General features: G+C 33.4%; 2 protein-coding genes across 4 annotated transcripts; one reads left to right on the top strand and one right to left on the bottom strand.

Annotated features, from left to right (window-relative positions):
• Positions 1–13,241: 13,241 nt before the first annotated feature.
• Positions 13,242–21,322, top strand: LOC132630717 (uncharacterized). Of its 3 annotated transcripts, none has more exons than XM_060346280.1 (12): positions 13,242–13,380; positions 14,323–14,460; positions 14,537–14,630; positions 15,082–15,131; positions 16,051–16,100; positions 16,930–17,038; positions 18,460–18,520; positions 18,615–18,667; positions 19,297–19,389; positions 19,554–19,617; positions 20,075–20,182; positions 20,714–21,322. In XM_060346280.1, the coding sequence occupies exons 2-12, from the start codon at positions 14,434–14,436 to the stop codon at positions 20,953–20,955; spliced, it is 951 nt and encodes a 316-aa protein (XP_060202263.1). In that variant the 5' UTR covers positions 13,242–13,380; positions 14,323–14,433; the 3' UTR covers positions 20,956–21,322. The 3 variants fall into 3 exon arrangements, with proteins under 3 accessions (XP_060202263.1, XP_060202265.1, XP_060202264.1); XM_060346282.1 differs by having other exon boundaries at positions 20,075–20,193; positions 20,714–20,925; XM_060346281.1 differs by having other exon boundaries at positions 13,290–13,400.
• A 2,501-nt stretch (positions 21,323–23,823) lies between these two features.
• On the bottom strand, positions 23,824–24,201 carry LOC132630471 (uncharacterized). Its single transcript, XM_060346043.1, has one exon. It carries the CDS (start codon positions 24,199–24,201, stop codon positions 23,824–23,826), a length of 378 nt encoding a protein of 125 aa, XP_060202026.1.
• Between the last annotated feature and the right edge of the window lie 2,053 nt (positions 24,202–26,254).

Genomic DNA, 26,254 nt, shown 5'->3' with positions numbered 1-26,254 from the left:
AAACTGATCAGAATGTACGTAGGAAAATATTATTTTCTTATCATATATAAATTCACTTTAATCACTCTTTTTATTCACTCATGCTCAAGGAAACAAAAGGAAAAAAATGAAAACACACTAAGCTGAGAATGATTCTTCAATATATATTAACAATAACAACTATTGTATATCGCAATTAAAAAATAATTAGGGATTCGTGTGTGTATCAATTGTATCAACTTCGATCTATTTATCCTCCTTTCATTTCCCTACTTAATAATTTATCTTTTAGAATAAAAATTAGAATTACTTTTTTAAAACTAGGGATTTTTAAAACTAGGAGTAAAGTTTTCGTACATCCTATTATCCCAATGAAATTGCAAAGTCTTAAAATTATACATTTCGCTATGTAATTTAGGGATGCATCATCCTTTCTAATACTATCAATAATCATGTTGTAACCTATATGCATAGGTGCATTCGAAAGTTTTCGTGTGACATGATTAAATCATCTTAGGCCACCTTTTTCGTCTTTTTCCCTCTATATCTACTACTTGCATATAATTAACAAATAAATAAATTAAACAAATAAAGATATAAAGATTAATAATTCATTATCAAATAATTAACAATTAGCTAACAAATAATTAAAGATTAATATATCATTAACAAATAATTAACAATTAGCTAATCAAACAATTAACAAATAATAAATAAATAAAGGGGCTGGACAGCCCCTATTTGCGCAAGAAAATATTGCGTAAAAGTTTTTTTTTCGAAATCCGCAACTATTACACAATAATCATGCTTGGGATAATAATATATATAACAATGTAATAAAAAATTCGTTGTAAAATACCTAGATTAAAGGTTGTTTTTGAGTTTTTGAAATTGAGTTCTACGCCGCTTTATTCCTTAATCAAAGCTCCGAAACTTGTTCCTTGACTTGAATATACCAAGAATATTGACTTTTGGGTTAAAAAAAAACACGAAAACAACGTTTTTCGAATGTGGGACCTTGGCTTTTTGGCCTTCAATGGCGGTTTGTTTTTTTAAGAGGGGGGGTGGGGGGAGGGGGAAGATGATGGGGCGTTATATTTAAGACCTTTTTGCGCACTAATTTAGTGCGTAAAAGGCGTTAATTGTGGCCGTCACAGTTAAGTCCTAGTGCGTAAAAGGTACTTTGGTTTTTCTTTTTTTTCTTTTTTTTTTTACTGTTACTTTGGTTCACAGAGCCAATTTTTGGGTCATTTAAGTTGCGGACTCCAAATATTTAGCATTTAGTAGAAATTCATTAAATACATACCCTTAGTGCGCAAAAGTACTTGGTTTTTTTTTTTTTTTTTTAACGCCGTTACTTTGGTTCACAGACCCAATATTTGGGTCATTTAAGTTGCGGACTCCAATTATTTAGTATTTAGTAGAAATTCATTAAATACATACCCTCTATCAATGTTTCATTTATATATAATTCATCCGGTAATTTGTAGAGTTTTGCACGGTAGGAGTTGAAAAGCCTCTAGGATATTCATTTGTATCTACAAAAACTCAGCGTTGAAGTTGTATTTTTACTACGAGAAACTTGTAATAATATTATTTTAAATAAGGGTATTTAGGTATCTAATTTTTAAAGGGTATTTTTGTAAACTAACTATCAACAATGGGAGCTTTCCACTTTTAGTATATTATGATTAAGCATTATACCCATTTGTTATCCCTCATCTTATAGAATTCCAATTTGCACCTTTTTCGCTATTTTATCTCTTTGACATTGATTTCCACCTTTCTTTCCCACTCAGTTGCCTTATAAATGAATTCGAACTCATCGACATTTTCTTGTCTTTTTCTGCTAGTTTTTCAACTTTGCAAGTCTCAAAGCATAGAATAATGGAAGGATAATATATATATTAATTTTTGTAGACTACTAAAAGTTGAATTAATTTTAAAAAATCAAAATAACCCAAAAAATCCGATGTAAACAGAAGCGATAAAAGACCGATTTAATTGGTTTGGTTTTGTTTAACGATTTGAATAACTTACGTAATTGGTTTGGTTTCGTTTAACAATTTAAATAATCAACTTAATTACTTAATTGGTGTTGGATAGTGTTGCTTCAATAATGAACAGAAAGGATGATTGGATTTCAAAAATGTGTTGCCTAGATGATTAACTAAATGCATTTCCAAAAGAACTTCACCTCCCCAATACAATGCAACTCTAACACGACGTTCATTTGACATTTTTAGACTCGCAAAAATACATTCGTTATCAGTAAATATTTACTCAATCGGAAGAGCAATTGACAATGAAAAAATCACTAACCTCTTTTCTCCAAATTCAGATTAGTGAGCATTCAAAATTGTGAATTAAATGATGTACACGACAATGTATTCTGATATAGAGGAATGAGAAATAATGTTGAAGGCTCTCTAAGGGAAGGCTCCCTAGGATGTATGAGCCTTTAGGTATGAAAGGTTGTGTCACTTGACACATCGGAGCAGAAAACTTTGCTTTTTAAGATTTTTGAATTTTTAAAAGTTACTTTGAAGGTTCTCTACGATGGATGAGCCTTTTCCCAAAGTTTGAAATATCAACTAAAGGCTCATGGATCACAAAGCACCTTTAGTGTAGATAAATTTAACCGACCATCTGTTTTTAGACGTGAAAATAGTACACTGAAGGTGCTCTACGACTCGTGCGTTTTCACCATTTTGGTTACAGAAATTCTGACAAACCCACTTATTGAATTTATCCCTGAAAGGACACCATTTTGATAAAAAATTCTTTGGAATCAGTTGATCAACCCCGCAGAACATTAAGGATGTAGTTGTAAGTTGGACCCTTTGGAAAGTTGACAGTACTATCACTAAGATATGGCAGATGATTACATCATGTATTTTTTGGTGTCTTTGGAGAGAGGAATCACATATGTACTAGTGGCATCTCAACTCCCAACTGTAACCTAAATTCTAAATGTCTAATGAGTCTTTTCAGTTGGAGCAATCTATCCCTTGTAAATGACGTTACTGTTGTTTAACAGCCATATATTTTTGGTTTTTGGTTAAATTCCTTGATGCCTTTAATACAACACCTTACCTCAAAAAAAAAAGGGGGGGGGGGGGGGGGGGGGGAGCAAGAAGAAGTTGAGTGTTACCGAACCAGTACTTTTCTTGATAGTTACCACTTTGCAAGCCTACCAAAACAGCTGAGTTGCAAGCTTGGAGATCCCTATGGTCTGGTAACCTCATTATTCTTTGTCATGTTAGTACATTCACTTCAAGTCCTATGTCTTTTAGGAGTCTTTTGGTTCTGTCATATATATATATACTAGTGTTGGCTGGCCCGAGCTTAGAGATCCCTATGGTCTGGTAACCTCATTATTCTTTATCATGTTAGTACATTCACTTCAAGTCCTATGTCTTTTAGGAGTCTTTTGGTTCTGTCATATATATATATATATATATATATACTAGTGTTGGTTGGTCCGGGCTTTCAACGTATATTTGTAGATATTTTTATAATTTTTCTACTCTTACTTTTTTTATTTTTGTAACATCAGTTTGATACTTTTAAAATATTTCTAAAATATTAAAGTACAAAAAGGTATCTCAGAGTTAGAGGAGAATATTTTCCTAGTTTATACATTAGATTTTTAAATAAAAACAAGCAAGCATAAAAGCTCTTTTAATTTCTATTTTACTAAATTTTTTTGATTTTATAGTTTCTGATGATCCAAATCGAGCTTTGTCATATGCAAAACTAATTTTATTTGTTTCTCTGAATTGAACCCATAATGGCTACCTTATTTTTGGCAAGAAAGAAGATTCTACAATATTGAACCATGTGAAAAATATTTAATTGTACAATATATATTATATGATGAAATAAATAAATATAAAATAATTAAAGCCTTGGTATTGCATTCTTTTGTAAATGTTCTTTCAAATTAAATCAAAATACTGAAAAGTTAATGAAGTTAAAGTTTTACTTTAAGCTTACTTTTTTCTTCCAAAATATGCATGTTAATAAGTACTTTCATGTTTTTCCTCTTTTTTTTTCCCATTTAATGATTTTTTTATGGAATCTACATTGTAATAGTCTTTTCACGTTGAACTTAACAGTTTTGTTCTAAATTATATAAAATATTGATTATCCCGTATTTAGCAAAATATTTTAATATTAAAATGTAAAAAATATATGTTTTGCAATTGTTAAGTATTATTATTGTTTAGAGATCAAATTGTATTGTTTAGAGATCAAATTGTATTTCTTTCACTATAGTGTTTTTCAAACATTTTCTTAACATATATAAAAATTACGTTTTATAGTTCCTCTTTTTATATAGTTATTTATTAGATAAATTTTATGTTAACAGTGTGAGCACGTAAAATTAGATTAATTAACTACCGTACCTTGAAATTCATTTTTCTATTGAGACGGAAGGAACATAATTTACGTTATTGATACCTTTTTAAATTATTTAACAATGATATAATTTAATTCCGTTTATTCTCTTACAATGATATAATTTAATTCCGTTTATTCTCTTAATTTAAAACTTAATCCTACCCTAAGTAAAATCTTTGTTAATTACTTATAATTGCCAGCATATACGACATTAAATTATAGGAGAAAATACTTTAAAAATAAAAATAAACTTAAGTTTAACCGATAGAATAAAAATTTAAAATAGCAAATGATAAATAGAAAATAACATCAATAAATAATAAATAATACATAACATTATAAGAATAATGTTTAAATAATAATTACTCCTATATCAAAATAGAAATTGAATAACAGGATTATTCTTTACATGTCTATAACAAATTCTTAAAGAAAATTATAATTTGCAATAATTTTAATAAAATTTGCACATAAAAGAAATCAAATATGTATCAGTGTGCTTTGTGAGGTCTATCATCTTTTTCATAACATTATCATTTAATAGTGGCATGTAAAAAAACCCTAGAGTTCTTAAAAATTATCAAAATGTGAGAAACTTATAAAGTCATAACAACTTTAATTAGGGGTAAAAGAGAAAAAAAAAAACTCATGTGAGGACTACAAAAAATGGAGATTTTCCCTTATATATAGTAGTAATATAGCGCACAATGGGTACCATACCCAACCGATTATATATAGCTCAGTGGTGTGTAATATATATATATATATGCGAGAGAAAATAGTGAGAATTTAGTACTTCTAATTTGTTCCTATATTGTAAAAAATATAGGTCTTAGATGAACTTAAATGGAGAACCATGACCTGTGAAAATTTATATTGTTGATCCCAACTTGCTTGGGATTGAGGCGTAATTGTTGTAGTCGTAGTTGTAAATTGGTTTGCCAAAATGGCTCTACTCTTGTACTAGCACCCTCATATATTGTGGCGTAAACATGTTGATTATAGATTGTGGTACTACTTCAGGAAGTGAATCTTTTACACAGGAGGGCTTGAGAGCCTTGATGATTTGGTTGAGAAACCTTACTTGGCAAGGTTAATTTGTGCATTCTGACTCTTGTGTGGTGTAAATGTGTGATGTTCTTGTAGGCTGCTAAGACAATTTGTAAAAGCAGCAGCTCAGGAGCAGTATATATTATGAAATGTCTTTAACCCTGATATGTAGGTTATAAGCTTTACCATGTAGTTGGGGATTCTAAGATAAAAAAAACAACACACGCTTGCTTTTCTCTTTTTGTTCGTGCTACATCCCTTTTTAACGTAAGAGTAAGGTCTCTATTGTTTTGTGGACAATTCGCACGATTGTCCGTATCCTGGGTGGTCTTTAATCTTTGTCTCTCAAATCGCTAGTCTTTAATTTTTACCCTTCGGTACTTAAGTAACAAAAAAGTGGCAGAAAAGACCCGGATATCGAAAAAACAAAAACAACAATTTGGATCTATGATCTAATTTCGCAAAGTAACGTTTCATAGAAACTATGTCTATTCGAGCAAAGTTACATAAAAATTATGCCTTGTCCGGTATAGTACTGTAGAAATTAAGTTATCCTACAAAACTATGTAGGACAAGACATAATTTCTATGTAACTTTTCCCGAATAGGCATAATTTCTTTAGACTTATGCTGGATAGCTTAGTTTCTACAGCACTATGCCGGACAAGGCATAGTTTCTATGTATTTTGCCCGAATAGGCATAGTTTCTATGAAATCTTGCCTTGTGAAATTGTGTCTTTTTTTTTTTACTCTGCTGGGATTCGAACCTAGAATCTCTGGTTTTGTAGACCAGCAAATAAGGGTACCAACAATTTGAGGGGCAAAAATTAAAGACCAGTCCATATGAAGGGAAATCCGTGCAAAAAAAGTAATTTTTTCAAATTAAAGTAACTGAGCTTTATCAACTATTAGATCTCCAGAGCATAATGTTAACCTATATAGTGGGATTTTTGCATATAGACGATGTGATAATCCTAATACAAAGGGCCTTCTAAATTAGTAGTACTAAATTGCAGCGCTATAATAGTCTGCTGCCACATTTAGCCGCTACAAATAGCCTCAACCTCCTTATGTCAGTTAATAATTATAGCAAGTTAACTTATTCAATTATCGTTAACTCCAGCAAGAAGGGAATTTGAGATAGAGGAACAATACAAACATGTTTTCTCCACAGAAGATGAGTATGTCAAGGCCATCTGATCATAGCTGAGGCTAGGTGCGTAGATTTGGGGCTGTTGTGCGTAGCTGAGGCTTTATAAACGTAGGTAGGCACTCGTTGTGTGTAGCGTTGGCTTTCTATGCGTAGATGGGCTCTCCTTGTGCATAGATTTGGTTTTCTACGCGTAGATGGGCACTCCCTGTGCTAGCTATGCATGCCTCGTGTAACTACTCTTCTACCCGCCTGTCAAAAGGTCATAACTTCCAGTAGAAATGTCCAAATGACAAACGATTTAAAGCGTTAGAAGCTAGGCCCGGAGTCCTTTAATTTGATAGGCAATGCACTACATTAACCTTTATAACTTAGGAGATGTGCTCGTTTGAAGTTGGGTCTTGTGCAATATCATTTGGAACTTTAGTTTGTTGCATAGTTTCAAACTTGCGTGGTTATAAGGCTCTCCTTAGACTCTAAATCACTCCCAACATATCCTGCACTTAATATTATGTTCAAGTAGTATTATACTAGTCTGTAGCATCCTTAGGTGGTGTATAGTCTTGAAAGGTTATGAAAATTTTGGGGTAGCTACAGTGATTGTGGCTTTCTACGTGCAGGAATGCTTCTTTGCACAAACTTGTCCCCGTTCATGGAAACTTGTCTCCATGTATAGCTTTGGCTTTGGGCCTGCGTATTTACGCATGCCTCACACTCTGATACTCTGCAGTAAAACAGTCATAACTCCCTGTAAATATTAGCAGTTTGAAGAATTAGAAACTAGATTTGAAGACTTTTAATTTGATAGGTAATTCACATCATAACTCTTTATACCTTAGAAGGTGTGTTTGTGTGAAGTAGGGTTTTGTACAAGCTCATTTGGAACTTTAGTCCGCCGCATAATTTCAAACTTGTCTTGGTTCGACGACTCTTCTTAGACCTTAGATCACTTGCAATAAACCTACTAAACACAGGTGACGCCTTTTAAAGCTCGTACATTCCTGGCTTGTAATAACTTTCCAACCTCTTCTTAACATTTAATAGTATAAGTAATTGTATGAGGATAAAAAAAACTAGTACTACTTGAGTGTCACAACCCAAACCCATGGACCATTACGAGTGCCTGATCACTGTGACCAAGCACCCCCAAACTCGTACTTGCCATATGCTGAATAACTTGGTGGTCCATTTCTAACTCATATCTGAGCGATAGCATCTGCTGCAAAACTTATGCAATGAAATCTGTCTCGAAAAACTCATAATTTATACACGTGGATATGCATATATAGGCATACATGCAATGGATGACAACACAGTCCAACATGGCCACTACATGCACTGTACGGAAAATAGGAGACCACAAAGCTACATGATAGTCCCACTATATACAATTGTCTACAGACCTCTATGGAGTCTAGCTGTAGAAAAGCAGGACAAGGCCCTGTCATACCCACATTTGTACACATCATAAATAACATACCAAAAGCTGCAGCTCCGGATCAAGAGGAGCGCACTGACTGCGGCTGGGGAGATCCTATTGGTCTGGCTCGTCCGAATGACTACCTGAACCTGCGAGCATGAATGCAGCATCCACAAGAAGGGACATCAGTACGAACAATGTACTGAGTATGTAAGGCATGAATAGTAACATAGTAAGAAATACTGAACATGAAAAATAACATAATGAAAGTATGAAGATAAAGTAATATAAAAGAGATCAACCTGTGCCTCTGAATGCCTTTTTAAGGCGGCTGTCGTGCATGCTTAGCTTTTTAAAAAAAAAAAAAAAAAAAAAGACTTTTCCATATATACATATATAATATCTTGTCCAACCGTTAAGGTGCGGTAATATATATAACATCTTGTCCGGCCATTAAGGCGCGGTCTTGTCCGGCCATGTAGGCGCAGTGTTACATATATATAGTATCTTGTCCGCCCATTAAGGCGCGGTGAAATATATATAGTATCTTGTCCAGCCATTAAGGCTCGGTAAGTATCTGAATTACACATATATAAATACATATAACATGCACGAGAACCCAATTAAATGTTACTTCTCTATCGGAGGTTCTATCGGAGTGACGTAAGGTCGGTAACCTCCGATTTATATTATGGAACAATCATTATCGCTATATCTCACCTTGAAGGAACAAGTAACATAAGGTGAGACCAACAACAATGAATAAAATCAAGAAGGTCATGAAATAAACTCAATAATCTCATAATAACATTGAAATCATAAACTTGGAACCTTTAAACATAAAATTATCATTTTCATTGTAATCATCATAGAATCATTCTCATCTTTAACATCATGAGAAGCTTTAAGAATCTTGAACTTCTAGCTTTTGAAAACAAGGAGGTTATGGAAACATTAATGGAATCATAACATAGGAATCATGTCTTTGAAAGAAAGGGACGAGCCTTAACATACCTTTTTGGTCGCCTTAACTTTAACTACTCAACGCTTGGCCTCCCAGGCTCATAAATCTATATTCAAGAAAATTTATACTATTGTTAGACTCACCTTTATACGCTTGTCTTAATCCTTCAAATAAATCTTTCTAGAGTTGTCGGAATTCGGGCAGCATCTTCCCTGTTTATATGCCTAGCCCGAAATCACAATCCAATAACGAACAACAACAACAACAACAATCCCAACATCACAACAACATTATCAACACCAATATGCTCCATGAAACATCCCACACGATGTTTCTTTAGTCTAATAATCGATTCATTAATTATATGATATTCCAACGGTTTTACTCTCGGAAGTTAATCCCAATTCGCAACAACAATACCAACATCATTATCAACGTCAGATACATATGAAAACAACACCATAATTCTTTTTATAACTCCATAAACTCCATTCCATATCACAATTATATTCTAACTTCAAACTATAATATCTTCCATCTTTCTACACTAAAGCCTTCCAAAACAATTCCAAAACAATAAATGAAGTATAGAGTCTTACCTTAGGATGGAGAATACACAAAATCCAAGCATAGTCTATGCCCACAAGATCAATACATCTTCAAGAACCATGAGTTAGTTCCCTTGATATACCTTTCTAAATCTTCAACTAAGATCCTTAATTAATTTGGTTATGGAAACTTTATTTGTAGCTATTGGAAGTTCATAGTTTTTTTATAGAACTTTGGTGAGCTTCTTCGTCTGATTTTTTTGGTGAAAAAAAAAATGGGCTTTTGCCCCTTTTATAAGGTTCTAAATTCGGGTTGGGTCACTGTAGCAGTTAATGTAGCAAGTCGGTTACTGTAGCAGGCGTTTCTGCTCTGTCAGCCTAACTTGTAACGTCCATAATTCTCTACCCCGATGTCGTATCGACAAGCGGTTTGTTGCGTTGGAAACTAGACTTGACGAACTTCATTTTAGGCTTTTGAAACACCTTAAAACTCCTAATATACTAGGATATATACCCCTCCAAAGTTGACCCAAAAATCTGCCCAAAATCCTGCCAACTTTTTTCAAATTTTTGTCAAACGTATTTTCTTCGATTTGCTTGATCCCGGAATCTTCTGAAACTCTCCATAAATGATACTTATCATTAATCATACTTGATAATGGTCATGTACTTTGGTTACAAGGTTGTCCTTCCCGGTTACGACTTACAAGATCATAATTCATCCTTTACTTAAACAATATACTTAATAATGCTTCATTCCTCAGAATCCAAAGTTGTTTTACCTAGCCATAGCTCGACATACTTACATTCAAATTTAACCAGTGCTTCTCCAAGGTACGGGGTGTAACATTGAGTCTACATTTTAAAACAATCAACAAGACATTCAATTATACTATCTCAGCTCCATTTTACTTGTCAGTTTTTTTGCACGCCCCTTAAAAATATTAACTAAAAGAATAATTTGACTAAACTATTCTTATTAATTCATTGATCTCAATTTAATACTATTTCACCACATGTCACGCCCCAAAATCCACTCTAAACGTAACCGACATTCGACGTCATGAACAACATCGGAAGAACCTTATAAATCAATAACGTCAAGCCCCTTTTCGATAATCTTTCATTATTTAATTAAACAAGTAATATATAACTAAATAAAATCTAAGATCACAATTATGAAACAAAATCAGCGAAAGTCTAAATATAAAAGGAATAGTTATGATCGTGGAAAACACCTTAAAAAGTCATAGGAGACTTCAACATCTACCCACAGTATGACACTTGTCTATGGAGCTTCTAAGAAAAATAAACTAACACGGGACACAGCCTGAAACTACTGAAGAGTAATAATTGACTCAATGAAAACCCACGAACAAATGTGTGGGCTCACCAACAATCTGGAAAGCAGCAAGTACTCTTAACCCGCGAGATATGTCTGTACCTGCTCTTCTTCGTTACCTAACATACCATAAAAAACAACAATGGTATGTCTGAGTACTGAGTACTCAGTGAGTGTCTAAGGGGCAATAGTTAACAAAACAAGATCTGATGAATAAAATCAATAAAATGATATCAATGAAATAGTAGTTCCAAACCCAGGAATAAAGTAAGTCAGCAATATTAAAGAGTCATCAAAGAATCCAACAATGACAGACACATTAACTTAACTCCTTACCATTTACCAGGCCAAGTATTTCACTTATGAATTCACTATAACCGCAAGCCACTCACAGGCAACAAGATACGAAACAAGCCACTCATAGGCTAATCAAAGTACGAACCAAGCCACTCACATGCAAATCAATCAATCGATACTCCGGGTTAGGAAATCACGGAGGCTAATCGTCCTCTAGACTAGCAAAATAATAGATACTCCAACGGAGGCTAATCGTCCTCTGGACTAGCACAACAACAAATGCACCGGGCAATATACCTCGGAGCTCAATCGTCCTCTGGACTGACATAGCAATAGATACTCTGGGCTAGGAAGCAATAGAGGTCAATCGTCCTCTGGACTGACATAACAATACTCGTATCGATACGTTAGGATCCATAACAGCTAATCATCCTCTAGACTAGCACAGCTTGCCCATACAGGCCCAAACAGAAATAAAATACAAATCATGGCATATTACCGAATCATCAATCATGGCTTAGAGCTGAATCTCATTTCGCAAGTCATTATTTCAAAATAGAGGCATTTCAAGTCATAGCCGATTTAGAATCTTATTCAAATCTCTTATTCAATTTTCAAGTTCAAGAAATCCATTCAACAGCAAAACAAGTTTAAGGTCCAACCTTTAGAAAAGTGAGTTCAATCGTCCAATAATGGAAAAAAATGAGTTTCACAAGTCATATAAATCGTATAAGGTTCGATGAGGGCTTGACCCTACACTCGCATGACCTTGTCTAAAAGAAATCATCTTTAATTCCAAAAGAACTTCCACCAAACAAGAGTTATAATCATAGTCATACTCCAAAGGAAGATTTCAAGTCACAAACAATCATCTACACGTTTCAAGCAAAATAACATACTTCAAAGAAGGGTTTTGAAAAGTGGACATACTTCAAGAAAGATTTTTGGGAAAATCTAGACATACCTCAAATCCCGCTCAAACGCACTTTCCAAGATTCAATAATCACACTATAATGGTTTTAGATGATAAAGATTAGAACTTGAATAGTTTCTTGAAGTTTTCTTGGAATTTTGAAAACTAGGGTTTTTTTGTAAGCCTTATAAACGGGTTCTTGAACCCTTTCATGAATCATTAACGGATTCCAACCTTGTAGAACTTCTACTCTAACCCATTACTTTATTAATACTAGAAAAATTCATAAACTTTACCTCTTAAACGAATTCCACACGCCCCTATCTTTTTCTTCTTGAGAATTCAAGAACTTAGAGTTTTAGAGAGATCACCTGGGAATGGATATGGTGTGGGAATGATCAAGATTGAGTGAGAACTCACCTTAGGGTTAGAGAGACTTTTCTAGGGTTCTTTTCCTCAGAAATATTGATTTGAAACGAAGTGGGAAATAACACAACGAAGTAGGACTTAAAGAAAATTCGGAACCAGAAAATATTCCCCGCTCCGTGCTGAGTCCGCGTCGCAGGTTCAGCACCTGATCATGTTTTTTTTTGTCTGCAGCTGAATTTTTCCGTGCTGGGTCCGCGACGCACGCCCAACACATTTTTTCGACAATCGATATTCGCTGAGTAAAACGATCATAACTCGCTGTACGTAGCTCCGTTTGGGCCCCGCTTTATATGGTTGGAAAGGTATTTTAGAGGCCTACAACTTTCATTTTATAAGTTTTCTCAAATTCCCAACGCAAATACCCTAAAACTGACCATAAGTGCAGACTATCTCAGATTTAGATGAATTTAGAAGCCCTTAAGAATTCCACTTTTTAGTTTGACTTCAAAACGACTGTTTATCACCCGAATTCATCCCGAATAAATTCATATGGCTAAAATATCAACTTAAATACTGGTTTTTATATATTCACACTTAACTCGGATTTACGGGATGTTACACAACATTAGTCTCTCTCCACAATTATTTTGATTACCGATAAAGGTGGAAACTAGTGGAATAGTTAATTCTTTCTTGATTTTCTAAAATGTTAATTATTTTGGATCATTTATTTTTAGCAGGGACGACAAATAAAGTGGACCGGAGGGAGTAATACATAGACTAAGCTTGACCAATAATTTTACAATTCCATCCCTAATTTTATTTCTTAATCCCCAAAATACCCTTATTGGAATAAAACCCCTAAAACCTCTCCATAAACTAGTACAACCAAGGTTCTAAGAAAGCTCTCTTCTGCATCTAAAAGCAAGCATATTGATTTGGGTAAGCCAAGTTTCTTTTTGGTAAATGACCTTTCTTCGTCTCCTTTACGTTTTAACATTAGTTTACTTTGTGTTTATAAATTCAAATATTACTGTTTCTGCAGCAAGATGTTGCCTGATTCTTTATTCCATTATACCTTTTGGTACTGAAACACCAGTGAAGAAAACAATAAACTTAGAATTCAAAAACCTTAATGATCTAAATAAATAGTCTCCAGTAAATGAAACCTGTGTTTTCTCATAAGGTGTTCGGCGAAATTCCTAAGAGAAAATGCACAACCTATAGGTCTTAACACTAATCAGCCCCAGCGTTTGCTCATAAGCTGTTTGACGAAATTCCTAGGAGAAAATGCACAACCTTTAGGTATTAACACGATTCATATTTGGAAAGCTAATCATATATATGGCTTTTTTTTTTTAAAGAATTACGGGTATCAGGAAAAGAGCTTCCAAAAGGAATTGTTGGGTGATTATGACCTCATTTGAACCGTGTAACAAATTTTCGGAAAGTGTGTATGTATAAATAAAATGAACCAAACACGCTAATTCTAAACCTTGAATCTGCCTATGATTAAATATTTATTGGGACAAGTTAGAAAATAATCTATGCTTCTTTTATCCCAATTTATGTGATGGTGTTTGTTTTTCAGGAGTTAAATGAATTATTCTTTTACAGTAATCTTTTCATATGTCTTTTATGTATTTTGAACTATTAATTATTGTAACTTATAAGTAGTATTTTTTACGTAGTTTTCATATATGTAAATTTTATTTCGAAAAACTAATTTTTTTTATGTCCAAACGTACGATCAAACTTAAGAAGTTTGAATCTCGAAAAGCAAAAAGTGTCGCATAAATTGGGGCAGAGGGAGTATTTATTTTTTTGGTAACTGGTGAGTCAGTTTTCTAAGAGCTTGACATTGTTGCATTAATGTTCTTAAAGGTTACAGTGATAAATTTAATTCAAAGCTTGGTCTTTTGCTGGCATAATTTGCCACCTCATTCAAGTTCTCTATCGATATTGAAGCAATTTGGACGGTTGAAAGTTAATCCGATGGGAAAAGCATCGAGGGACAAAAGGGTATTGACTTAAGCAGTTGGTGTTTTCTTTTGCTTATAGCCAAATGCTTCTTCCTTAACAAGTTTCAATTTTGTAGGATATTTACTACCGCAAAGCAAAGGAAGAAGGGTGGCGTGCTCGAAGCGCCTTCAAGCTTCTTCAGATTGATGAGGAATTTAACATCTTTGAAGGTTCTCTTTTGAACATCTGGCTTGAAATTTTCTTAGTTTTTGTTTTCCCGATTCCCCCTGTATGGAAAGAATAGATCGTAAGGTCTCCACTGTGGATCTAATAAAAGTTGTTGCATTTTATCATTACCAAGAAAAAACCGGCTTCCCATTATCAAACAGATGTTAACGAGTAAAAACTTTTAGTAGTCCATTACAATGCAGTTCCTGATGTAGGGCTTAAGCCCTCTATGAAAATTAAAGAAGTTGTGGACAAACTACATCCCTGAATTCTGAAGCAACATGTTTGGTTAGAGCTTCAAATAACTATATGTTGAATGAGCAAATATATGCTAGTGAACTCTCTTTCAGAGAAGTGCTGAACATTAGGAGTTCGCAAATTCTATTTTTCATTGCTTTGTTCGTCAGAATTGCTTGTTTGTAGAATTCCGTTAACAACCCTTTCCATATGCAGGTGTGAAGCGTGTTGTGGATTTGTGTGCAGCACCAGGCAGCTGGAGTCAGGTGTTTACAATTAGGACTATTGTTGTTTCTATGTCTATAACTCTGTAACCAATAACCACCGGCTATAAAGAGTTTTTGAATGGATTACTATAATTCATACTCATTACTCCCTCTGTCCCAATTTATGTGATACACTTTCCTTGTTAGTTTGTCCCAAAAAGAATGATACAATTCTAAACTTCCATTTTTACCCTTAATGAAATGATTTACAGCCACACAAATATCTATGGCGTGTTTTGGACCACAACTTTCAAAAGTCTTCCTCTCTTTCTTAAACTCTGTGCATAGTCAAACTATATTAAATAAATTGGGACAGAGGGAGTATAGTGATAAGATGTTGGAGGTAGAACAGGATTCTCGACATATCTTTGCACATGTACATAGTTGGTCTTGTGTGATTAATGCCATTGGATGAATGTTATCATATGTAGAGGTCTCTCTCTCTAAATAAAGTTATCACTATTATGCTATCCTATTTCAGACAACTTTTGTTTTGCTGTGTGATTTGGCTTCTAAACTTGAAAGTTTTTCCCTCTGTGCTTTCTTTTAGCTCTGTTGGATCACACCGACATATAACATAAGAACTGAAAGTATCTTGAGCATTAAAAAGAATGATGCAGTCTAAAGCCCAGAAAGTACTATGTTTTAGATTGTGATCTTGAACTTTACTTGGGAAATTATGTGAAAGAATTTTCTTTTTCTGATATTTAGAGGTACTCATTAGACAAGTATCTATGTGCTGTTTTATTTGGCATGATAGTTTGTGATGCACCACCATCTGGCTTGTTTCTGATTGAACCATTACTTTTCACAAAGAAGCATATGAAAAAGTAAAGAAATATAATTAATGCGCTATGTGTCTTTCTCCTTATTGTGAGCCCCATTTCTAACTCTCTGAATGGTGTTATTCTCTCTATAGGTTTTAAGTCGGAAGTTATATCTCCCAGCAAAGCTGTCACCTGATACCAAGTATGTGTACTTTGTTTTTTTAGTATTAGTGCTATGACAATTGCTCGTACCTCTTTTTCTTGTTTTTTATGGTTAAATCATATTAGGAGCTCATGATGGCTGTCCAGGTCAAAATTGCTTATTCCAACAAATCTTGGTTAACTAGCTAGCTCGTTACTAGGAAAAAGTTAAAAGAGGCCCATTATAATGCTATTCTAAAGTTTTCCTTCAGATCTTGTAATTGAGGTCTTCTTGTGTAGTTGGTGCCTCTGTGAATTGTTTTCCCTTTTTCTCATCTTCCTAATTTTATCATCCAATATTTTGGAAAGAGAGTGGATCAGCATTACCCATTCCAAATAATAACAATAATAAATAATGAACCAAAAAAGATGCATCCACTTTTTAATATCACACCAATCTGCTCCATGGCGGACAATGTGCAATGCTAAAAGTTAGCATGCCATCATATTCTTCATGTAATAATATGGAAGAACAGTTAGTTATGAACCAAAGCTTCAGCTTGCGGCCCCCTTTTCCTAGAGTCCTAGTATCACACTGACCTTGCTCCACATGACCACGTGGAGTGGAAGATATTAGCCCTTCATTTTATCAAATAAAATTCTAATTGTGGTTGAGTTAAGCTGTTGACAAGTTCCCTACCTTAGAGGCTTGGTACTGCAGCTATAATATGTCTGTGGTGGTGGAAGTTTTGCTTTGACATTCACTCTTCGACCAACTTTAAAATTGTACAAGTCCAATTGCTAGCACCTTTATGGTTTCTGTTTTCTTGGCCATGTCACCAACATGTAACATGAGGTGCTACAATCTTTCTTATTCATGTGGTTTCCAGGGACGATGATCTACCACTTATTGTGGCTATTGACTTACAGCCTATGGCTCCCATTGAAGGTGTTATTCAAGTACAGGGTGATATAACAAATGCTAAAACAGCTGAAGTGGTATGGATTCATATTTGCTTTTCCAATTGTTTATTGTGGAAATTTTGATTTTGAAGGCTGGTAGTATTTTGGTACATTTGACACATTTTCATGAATCAAGGTAATAATTATCTATGATATGCAATATAAAAACTTTAAAATTCTTAGAATTCAATAATGATATTGCTATGGGAGGATAAGCAATTAAGTAACCGTATTGCGACTTTACTATTTGTTTTTTTTGCATACTGTTTTCTATTTGAAGAATTTTTTCAAAGTTGAAATGAGATGAGGCAGACGTGTTGATAAAATTGACTACCTAAAAAGGAACGTAACACACCCTTTCATAGTAGAACTATTTGAACAACGTTTAAAATTAATTATCAAAAAAGAAAGAAAAAGAAAAAAGAAAGAAGAGCATTTTGAATGGACGGAGTATGCGATGACTGAAAATTGTATAAATGGAACACTTATATTACTCTACTTTCTTACTTTTAGTGTTATTAGTTATTTTGCTTAATTTTTCTCCAAAATTTCTCTTAAAGAATAATCTCACTTAAGAATCAATGCAACTTTCATTTAACATATAATATTGAGCTTTTTTTTTTTAAAAGTAAACATGCACATGCTTAGAGTGTGCTACATTTTCTCAAATATCCTTTTTTGCTTTACTGTAGCAATGAATACATTTGGAGATAATAAGTATCTGTATTACAATTACTCATACAAGAAATTAAACATATAGATTAATGGGGGATGGTACATGGCATTAACTCTGCATTGAATCAGGATAAGTGGGTTAAATGGAATCTAAATTTCCGATTTCAGCACACAATAGATGAGTTATGTACTGTGGTTGATGTTTCAGGGCATGATTAATAGAGTGGAAGAAAGGAACATGCATTTTATATTAGCTGTTTGAGGACGTTGATCGATTTCCTATTTTACGTCCATTAGACACAATGCTCAGAGAAAACTAAGAGGTTAAATTTGGAATGAAGGTGGCTAGTTTGGTGTCCAACTGCATCTTTGATGATTCTCGTGTGATTTAGAATTAGATGTGAAACTCAACTTGATTTTGTCTTCTTACAACCTTGATCAGTGTCGCTATTGGCTGGACCAGTAGACAAATTACTATTATAACACAAGGCATGAGTTAAGATATATGAAAACATTAAGTTTGAATTTTAGACAAAACAGTAGGGATGGCTTCTGCAATTTACTTAAAAAACACCTCACAGGTCCATGCTACTCAATATGTTGTAAGATATTGGGCTTCTTATCTTAATGTACTAGTCTGTTCTATTATCTTTGTTTGTACATCTGCTCTTATTTGTTTTTCTCATTTTTTGAGGGGTATATAAGGAGATATTGGTACTATGATATTTCTCCTCATTCTTGTGGTTAACAGTTTATATGCATCATTGTCAAACTCTTAACAGGTTATTAGACATTTTGATGGATGCAAGGCTGACCTTGTTGTCTGTGATGGTGCACCTGATGGTAAGAAACTGCTTTCAACTACCCTGATACATTACTTTGGTTTTTGCTGTATTTGATGAAACTAATCAGTGCTTATGGTCTTCTTATGTTGCAGTAACGGGACTTCATGACATGGATGAATTTGTTCAATCCCAGCTGATATTGGCGGTTAGTTTCTAAGAGAAATTGGTGCAATTGGTTAAGGGAATAATATTCACCTATATCTATAAGTAACAACACCATAATAACACTGGAAGAAACACTCATATAGATCTGTAGTTTTCACGGCTTGCTGCATGCCTGCATCTATAAAAATATCAGCGTCATTGTGCCAAATTTAGTGGGCGCAAAGGGTTGTCTAGGAATACTTGAAAAACTTATTTAGGAGTAAATGGGTGTCTGGAAGAAATGCCTTTTTGGTGAATCTCCACCATACAACAACAACAACAAAAACAACATACCCTGTATAATCCCACCAGGTGGGGTCTGGGGAGAGTAGAGTACCATGAAACCAGCATTTTCTTTTCAGAAAGATTAATAGTTCTTCTATCTGGTGATGTTATCTCTCTATTCCTAATCTATTTTGTATATAGATCACCAAAAAAGGAAAACAATTGTTTCTGTATGTTATCTTGCGTGGTCTTAGTTTTTCGGTATCCTGCGTATAATGTTTAATTATTCCTTGAAAGGTCAGTTATATGTGCTTGAAGAGATGTTTCTCTTATAAACCTACCAAGTTGTTCTCGGTCTCTGTTGTGGAGATATCTCAGTTGTCACATTGGTGGTTGAACTTGCAGGGCCTAACCATTGTGACTCACATACTAAAAACAGGCGGAAAGTTCATAGCAAAAATTTTTCGAGGAAAAGACACAAGCCTCCTTTACTGTCAGGTTAGTTGCACGTGCACTCATTATTCCTGGATTTGGTTTCTTAACTCATTCAAAATCTCGTCTGGTCTTAGAGGTCTCAGTTTAATGTTTTCTGCTGTCGGATGTTCTATATTCTTGCATTTGTCTGATTGGTGAATTGCTGATATCTTACTTTCATACTGCAGCTAAAACTATTTTTCACGGAAGTGACTTTTGCTAAGCCAAAAAGTAGTCGCAATTCTAGCATAGGTGAGTATATTATGTTTTCTACCTTTTTTATGTTGCAAATTTTACTGTGAATGCAACACATTCATTTGACAGCTCTTGAAAATGTTATTATTGTTGTCAATTGTCATATTTCGTCAAAACTTAATGTTGTAAAATTTCAAGAATTTCTTTTTTGACTTTATGTCCTTGCAATCTAAAAAAAGGTCCCCAAGTTTGTTGTTTTCACAGAAACGGTCATAATATTGACGGCTTTCTATTGCCTTAATATACCTCTCCAGGGTTAGTTCATAAATCTTCAACTCTGCTTATTTCTGTGAATTAGTGGATGGTGTTTAGGTATTATTTGAGTCAATGAGGCATATCAAATGCAAATTGGGATGAAATTTTGACTCGTTTAGTTCTGGTCGAGAAAAATTTGTTAAAAGCAACACTAAAATTGCTATGTAACATAAATCTAATTCAAGCTTTCCGCTTGCAGAGGCATTTGCAGTTTGCGAGAATTACTCTCCACCTGAAGGATTCAATGAGAAAGACCTTCATCGCCTTCTTGAAAAAGTTGGAAGTCCATCTGGCACTGAGGACCTAGGTAATTTCAATGTGCGGATGCTTCTCGTCTAAATTGCCTTGTACTTCACACTAACTCTAAATTTTACCCTTATATGATCATGGAGGTAATTTGTGGATCTTAAATCCACCTCTTTGTTTAGATCTTAAATTAATAAAGAAGCACGCTATATTAATTTGTTTGTGTTGGAGTAAAGTTTCTGTTGCTGTTTTGATGCTATGTGGCTTCCATTTTTAAAGGGCTTTGTTCATTTTTTGGCCTGCGGCTGAAATTAATTACGAGCACTAGCCAAAATATACAAAACATATACACTGATTATGTATATCATGTGTATATTTGTATATATTGTATGTATATATATGCACACAATATTTATATTATACGTATACTTATACTTAAATATACAAAACCTATACATTTGCTAGCTATTTTGTAAATTAGATCACCGTAAGGTATTGGACCGTAAGTATCTCTTTTTTAAATGCTAGACTAAATGCAATTCCGATTATATTTGTCCTTTGCATCATCTTTCAAACATTTATCAAATGACAGATTGCAGTAGTGGATGGCTGGAAGGTCCTAATAAGGTGTATATCCCATTTCTGGCTTGTGGAGACCTAAGTGGATACGATTCAGATCGTTCATATCCACTTTCTAGAGCTGCAGACGGAACCTATCAGTGTTTAGATCCTGTTCAACCTCCGATTGCACCACCGTATAAACGAGCTCTAGAAATGAAGAAAGCTTCAAGTCAAGGAATCCATAATTTTGACAAGCTTTCTCTTGGCCCCTGAGCAAGAACAGGGCTTATATGTCACCAAATGTAATGGCTCCTTGTTAACTGCTCTTGCAATTGATTAATTGAATGTGTTTCCGTAGGCTTTGAAAATTAGAACCAGACGAGAGATATATACTTGTGTCCCCACTGCGGGATGTATGGTTGGCGCATGTCACGAGTTTTGAGTCCTGCTTTGAACCAAGCTTGATATTTAAGTGGAGAAGGGTAGAGAAGCGAGCCCATTATTCATCAAGTTCTGAAGTTTAAAACAACTGATTTTCGGTCATCAAAAAAGGATCATAGTCATACACTTGTGTAATAGCAAATTTTCTTTTACTTAGGTGTTTAAATATTCAATCAACGGACAAAGATCATTGCTTGCATATTCCAGCGGCAGTAGTCCTTTAGATGTATCAAATGAGTTTCTAGATTATAGCTAATTATGGTTATAACTTATAAGATAGGCCTTTTTCATGCCATTGATGGCAAAATCGTTGTTCCACCGGTGTTGTTTTCCAAAAGTTTCTTTTAGAATAATGAAACGTAACTGTGTCGTAACTTATTTTGGTTTCTCTAAGACTTGGTGTGTTCCATGTGAATTTTGAGTGTGGAACAAGTATATATTCCTCTTTTCCAGTCTAACAAAACTAAAGTGTTAACAGTATACAATGTATTTTACTCCATTTACGGTCAAAGTACCTGCAATTTTTGGTAAAGTCCAGTAAAGCTAGTCCATAGGCGATACTGATACAGATTCAGAATTAACGGGTCAATAGAAATTCCTATACTGATACAGATTTAGAATTAACGGGTCAATAGAAATTCCTAACATTCAGCTGAAACTGTGCAGAAAATGGCAGCAATTTCCTCGGCAGTTGCTTCTTTTTTTCAACCTTTGACACCCCTAAAAACCGATGATCTACTTTTTATGCTGGATTTAAAATTTGAAGTTTATGAGTGTTTATAACGATCTCAAATTAATACTACAACTATTCTAAAAATATTTAAGTAAATTTTTTGATACATATACAGGATGTAGGCAAACACTATTGGATATACATGAAGAACTCGTAATCGGACTTCTAGATCTGCTTTCTACTCCGGTGCATCACCATATCAGTGTTTATTTGTATTTATGAGGCAAAATTGATTTACACAATTAGGTCATAGATTATATATAAGATAATTTAAAATGAATTTATGTTAGATGCACATATTGTGTAAAGAACGGTCATACTATCATGTTAAGTTGACATGAAACACATGACTTTTCCCATCAAACTTGATATGGTAGCCCAAAAATAAAGTATTAACTTATTATAATCGGTTAAACTGCACCACTAATGTAAACAAGTTTGTATATTCAGTGCATATCAATTCTTTTGATATAGGAGTTTAAGTTATGAAACCATCTACCTGCCTTAGTCTATGTAAGTTAAATTCTTAAAAATAGATCTTTAGAATAAACATTAATTCATAACATGTTAAAATTTTTGATTAGCTATTACAGGTAAAATTACACAAATTTGTTTTTCTTTTGCACATCCTTTAAGAAAATATTAACTAAAAGACTAAATTACCCTTAATTATTATTTTTTTATCTCAATTTAATGCTACTCTCTTTTTCATCACATGGATTCCTCTTCATATTTCTTGAATACGAGTAAAGGTGGAAATAAATAGTTAATTCTATCTTGATTTTCTAAAATGAGAAGTATGTTTGATCGATTAATATTAGTAACCATGATAAGTAAAATGGAGCGGAGGAAGTACTCCGTCCGAATTAAAAAAAGAGTGTCCACTTAGCCTTTGATCATGAGGGAGTAATTGATTGTAACTTAAAACAATACTAATAAAAACAAAGAAAATTAAATTAATATATTATAAAACACTTTACACTATAATAAATAGTAAATCGACCGTGACCATCTTTCTTAGATCCCCATTATTGTCTCTTCATCAAATTACAGGAAGAACAAGTTTGGTATGAAAGGAAGAAAAGAGTCTCATATTCGTACATTCATAAAGCCACTACTTTTACAGCTTTTACTATATATATATTTCACAATAAACTTTATTTAATTCTGGTTCTAATTAACTCTTTTACTGTTATGATGAATAGACTTTTTCATTATACGTATACATACAATATACAAGTCAAAATAAAAATTTAAAGACGTCCATAACTTGGACGGATAAGGTAACAGTTTGGTAAGAACTTGAGAAGATTCTTTGGGACTGCATGAGTTAGACAAATCAAAATTCACAAGTCTTGTCTGCCGGCCACTAACTAACCCCTAATGAAAAATATTGGTGATTATCATCTATCAGCATTCACCTAGAAAAATAATCAAGTACAACCGGAAAAATGAACTTACGAAAGTTTTCAAAATGCTGCTCCTTTGGTTCATTTTTAGTTCTTATATTCAGTTAAAAAAAATATAAATTTTTTATATAACCACGAAGGTATTAATAATTTTTTCACCCTTATTTAGAAATGTGTATTTACGTAACCAAAGCATATCATATTAAATTATGTACATTATTTAATTAAAGATGATTTAGTAAAAACATCTTTTACTTTCTGGGTGTAAAGTTTTAAAGAAGTGTATCCGAGCTAAAACCACCGTGGGCGGGATCGGAGAGAGGAATAAACAAGGAGCCTCTTTATAAAAAAGGATAAATAAAAGTAAATACACCCAAAATCTTCAAATCAAAGCCAGGCGTTACAATATCAGAAATTTTCTGCTTCTATGCTACTCTAGTGCTAAAAACTTAATTCCTACATTAAAAAAACAACAAAAATGTCTAAATTTTTTTTTCCTCTTCAATTCATCTACGTAATTACATTACATTAACATTAAAAAAAAATATATATTATTTTTTAGCAAGTACTGCTAGAAACAGAACTTGATCTATGTAAACAAGAAGAAGAATTCAAGAACTCAATACAATCTTCAATAGCTTCAGCTCTTTGAGAATCATGAAATGTTTCTGCATATGAACGTGACCTTGCTAAACTTGCTGATGATGACACTTTACGTGATGATCTTTTTCTATTCGAATTTGAAAGGAAATTTAGTGCACTATTCACTTTTGTTCCAATATTCTTTAGAAAACTAGCCATAGAAAATTCAGAAGAAGAAGAAGAGCTCTTTTGAAGGCTAGAATTCCAATTAGATGAAGATGATGGCTTCTTTTTAAAGTAGAAATTGTTTTGGTCATGGACCTGATCAGGGCTAAAACTTACTCTTCTACTCATTTTTTCTCTCTTTTTTTTTTCTTTTGCTTTTAGTGTGTGTGTTTGTTCTTGGAAGAGTTGTGACATGAAGAAGACAGGCAGTTGGGAAAATGATGAGAGGCATTTATTGAGAATTGAGGAGAGAGAAAAGGATACTTACGTTTTAATAAAGTTTACGCGGGTTAGTTGGAATTTTGAGAGTTAATTTATTTAGCTTTAACTATGAATTAGATACAAAATCTTTAAATGTTTGAAATTAAAATTTACATAATTGAAAACTATATAAAGAGTACTATAAGTTAATTAACCATTCAAAATATTTAAAAGACATAAAAAAAATTCCGATAAAAAAAAACTTATTTAATTCTTCAAAAAGTGACACATAAATTGGGCCTACACTACTACTCCCATGGGACATTCATATTTCAGTTTTTATTGTGGTAATAAAGAAAAGGAGAAGATTCAAACCTACTTGACCTATATTTATTTTTATTGTATAATAAGACCAAAGACAAACTTTAACTGGTATCCTGCAAAATTTCATGGCCCATATTCATATCAGTTTGACTATTGACCAAGTTAGTGTTTGATTCATTTATTTACTATCATGCATGATTTCATTTCGATTTAAAAAATATTCGTACCCGATATAGTTACATCAGTTTCGACTTTTCATGATTTAATAAGGTGAGTTTCGCCTATTCATGATTTAATAAGGTGTGAGTATATTTCTTTTTGACAACCATAATTAAGTGAAAGAAATCTGTATGCAAACAAATGTCACGTATCTGGTGTCTACTTTGTTTTTTTTTTTTCATGGACCAAACAAATGAAATTCTTTTTTGGCAATGTGCGCGGTGATAATTAAACGCACGATATTAGCTTTTTATCGTGTTAAAGTAATAATCATTAGGCGTAATTCAATCCCAAAAGCCAACTAATGAGGTGAAAATTGTCCAATACCATATACTCGTATACTCAGGACTGCATATCTGGAGTGTGAACAATATAACATGGGACCCAACATTGGATTAACCAAGAATTCATGAGATTTTTCTGGTTAATATTATGGTATGAAATGGACCTATGCTTATCTAAACCACAAAACTAGCTCAAGAGGTCAGAATTATCCAATATCATATAAGAAATCGTACTAAGTTATCCATGCATTCTCAAACTAATTGGATTTTAAACTAGATAGTTTCAATTTTTGAAAGGAAGGGTAGCAAGTTAAGCTGAAAGATGCAAAAGAAAACATGTAGCACAAAGAAACTATACATTAGGATTTGGTTAGGGGGCATGATGACTTTGATTTATTCAAGATTGATAAAACGTGCATGGAGGGCAATCATGGGGTTAGCATAGGATATTTATCCACAGAACTGCTTTTTACAAAAGCTATAATATCATTTTATAATAATTAATCATCATTAGGTATCATTTTTATTTTTGATATCTTGGTAATTTTCCTCCAAATTGACTTAGGATATTGCAATCAAGAACATCTACTTTTGCCACAATTTATGGTTTTAGAATTTGGCTCCTAAATCTTAGTTTCTAGAGAACTAGTAGTAATAAGCAACAATTAGCTAAACTTGGGAGAACTTTATCAGTGTAAAATTAGAGAAGAATCGAGAAAAGATAAAATTTGGTCAAAAAAGGAGAACAAAGTGTTGTGGGGATGACGGGCCCCTACTAGGAATGGGATAAAGTGAAATTATGTACATTTGGTAAAACAAAGAAGAGGGTGAAGAAGAGGACATATGAACTTAGGTGGAAAAGACAAAACATGGAAAGGGTTTTTTAACTTTTACAATTTTCAAAATTTAGAAAATAAACTTGTCCATTTTTTCGATTGTTTCGTGTTGAGAGTTCTTAAGAGACAATAATTTCTCTTTTCTTTTTTAATTCAAAATTTAATGTCATGAGTCCACTTATTATATTTCACCTTGCATTATATGTTTAACATTAGAGTAATGAGAATAGGAGTGCATATGGACCGGGTTGGTTCGGATTTTTTAAACACCAAACTAAATTAATTGCGTCGGGTTTTTAAATTTATACACCAAACCAA

This window comes from Lycium barbarum, chromosome 3, assembly GCF_019175385.1.
Source record: "Lycium barbarum isolate Lr01 chromosome 3, ASM1917538v2, whole genome shotgun sequence".
Classification (NCBI taxonomy): domain Eukaryota; kingdom Viridiplantae; phylum Streptophyta; class Magnoliopsida; order Solanales; family Solanaceae; genus Lycium; species Lycium barbarum.
Note: the sequence above shows the minus strand (reverse complement) of the source record. Positions and strands in the feature narration are given on the sequence as shown.

Bases quoted from the DNA above. Each gene is read 5' to 3' on its own strand.
- LOC132630717 (XM_060346280.1), top strand. From the start codon at position 14,434: ATGGGAAAAGCATCGAGGGACAAAAGG. The intron at 14,461-14,536 runs GTATTGACTTAA...TCAATTTTGTAG, and splicing joins AAGCATCGAGGGACAAAAGG to GATATTTACTACCGCAAAGC. The intron at 18,521-18,614 runs GTAAGAAACTGC...CTTATGTTGCAG, and splicing joins CTGTGATGGTGCACCTGATG to TAACGGGACTTCATGACATG.
- LOC132630471 (XM_060346043.1), bottom strand. From the start codon at position 24,201: ATGAGTAGAAGAGTAAGTTTTAGCCCTGATCAGGTCCATGACCAAAAC.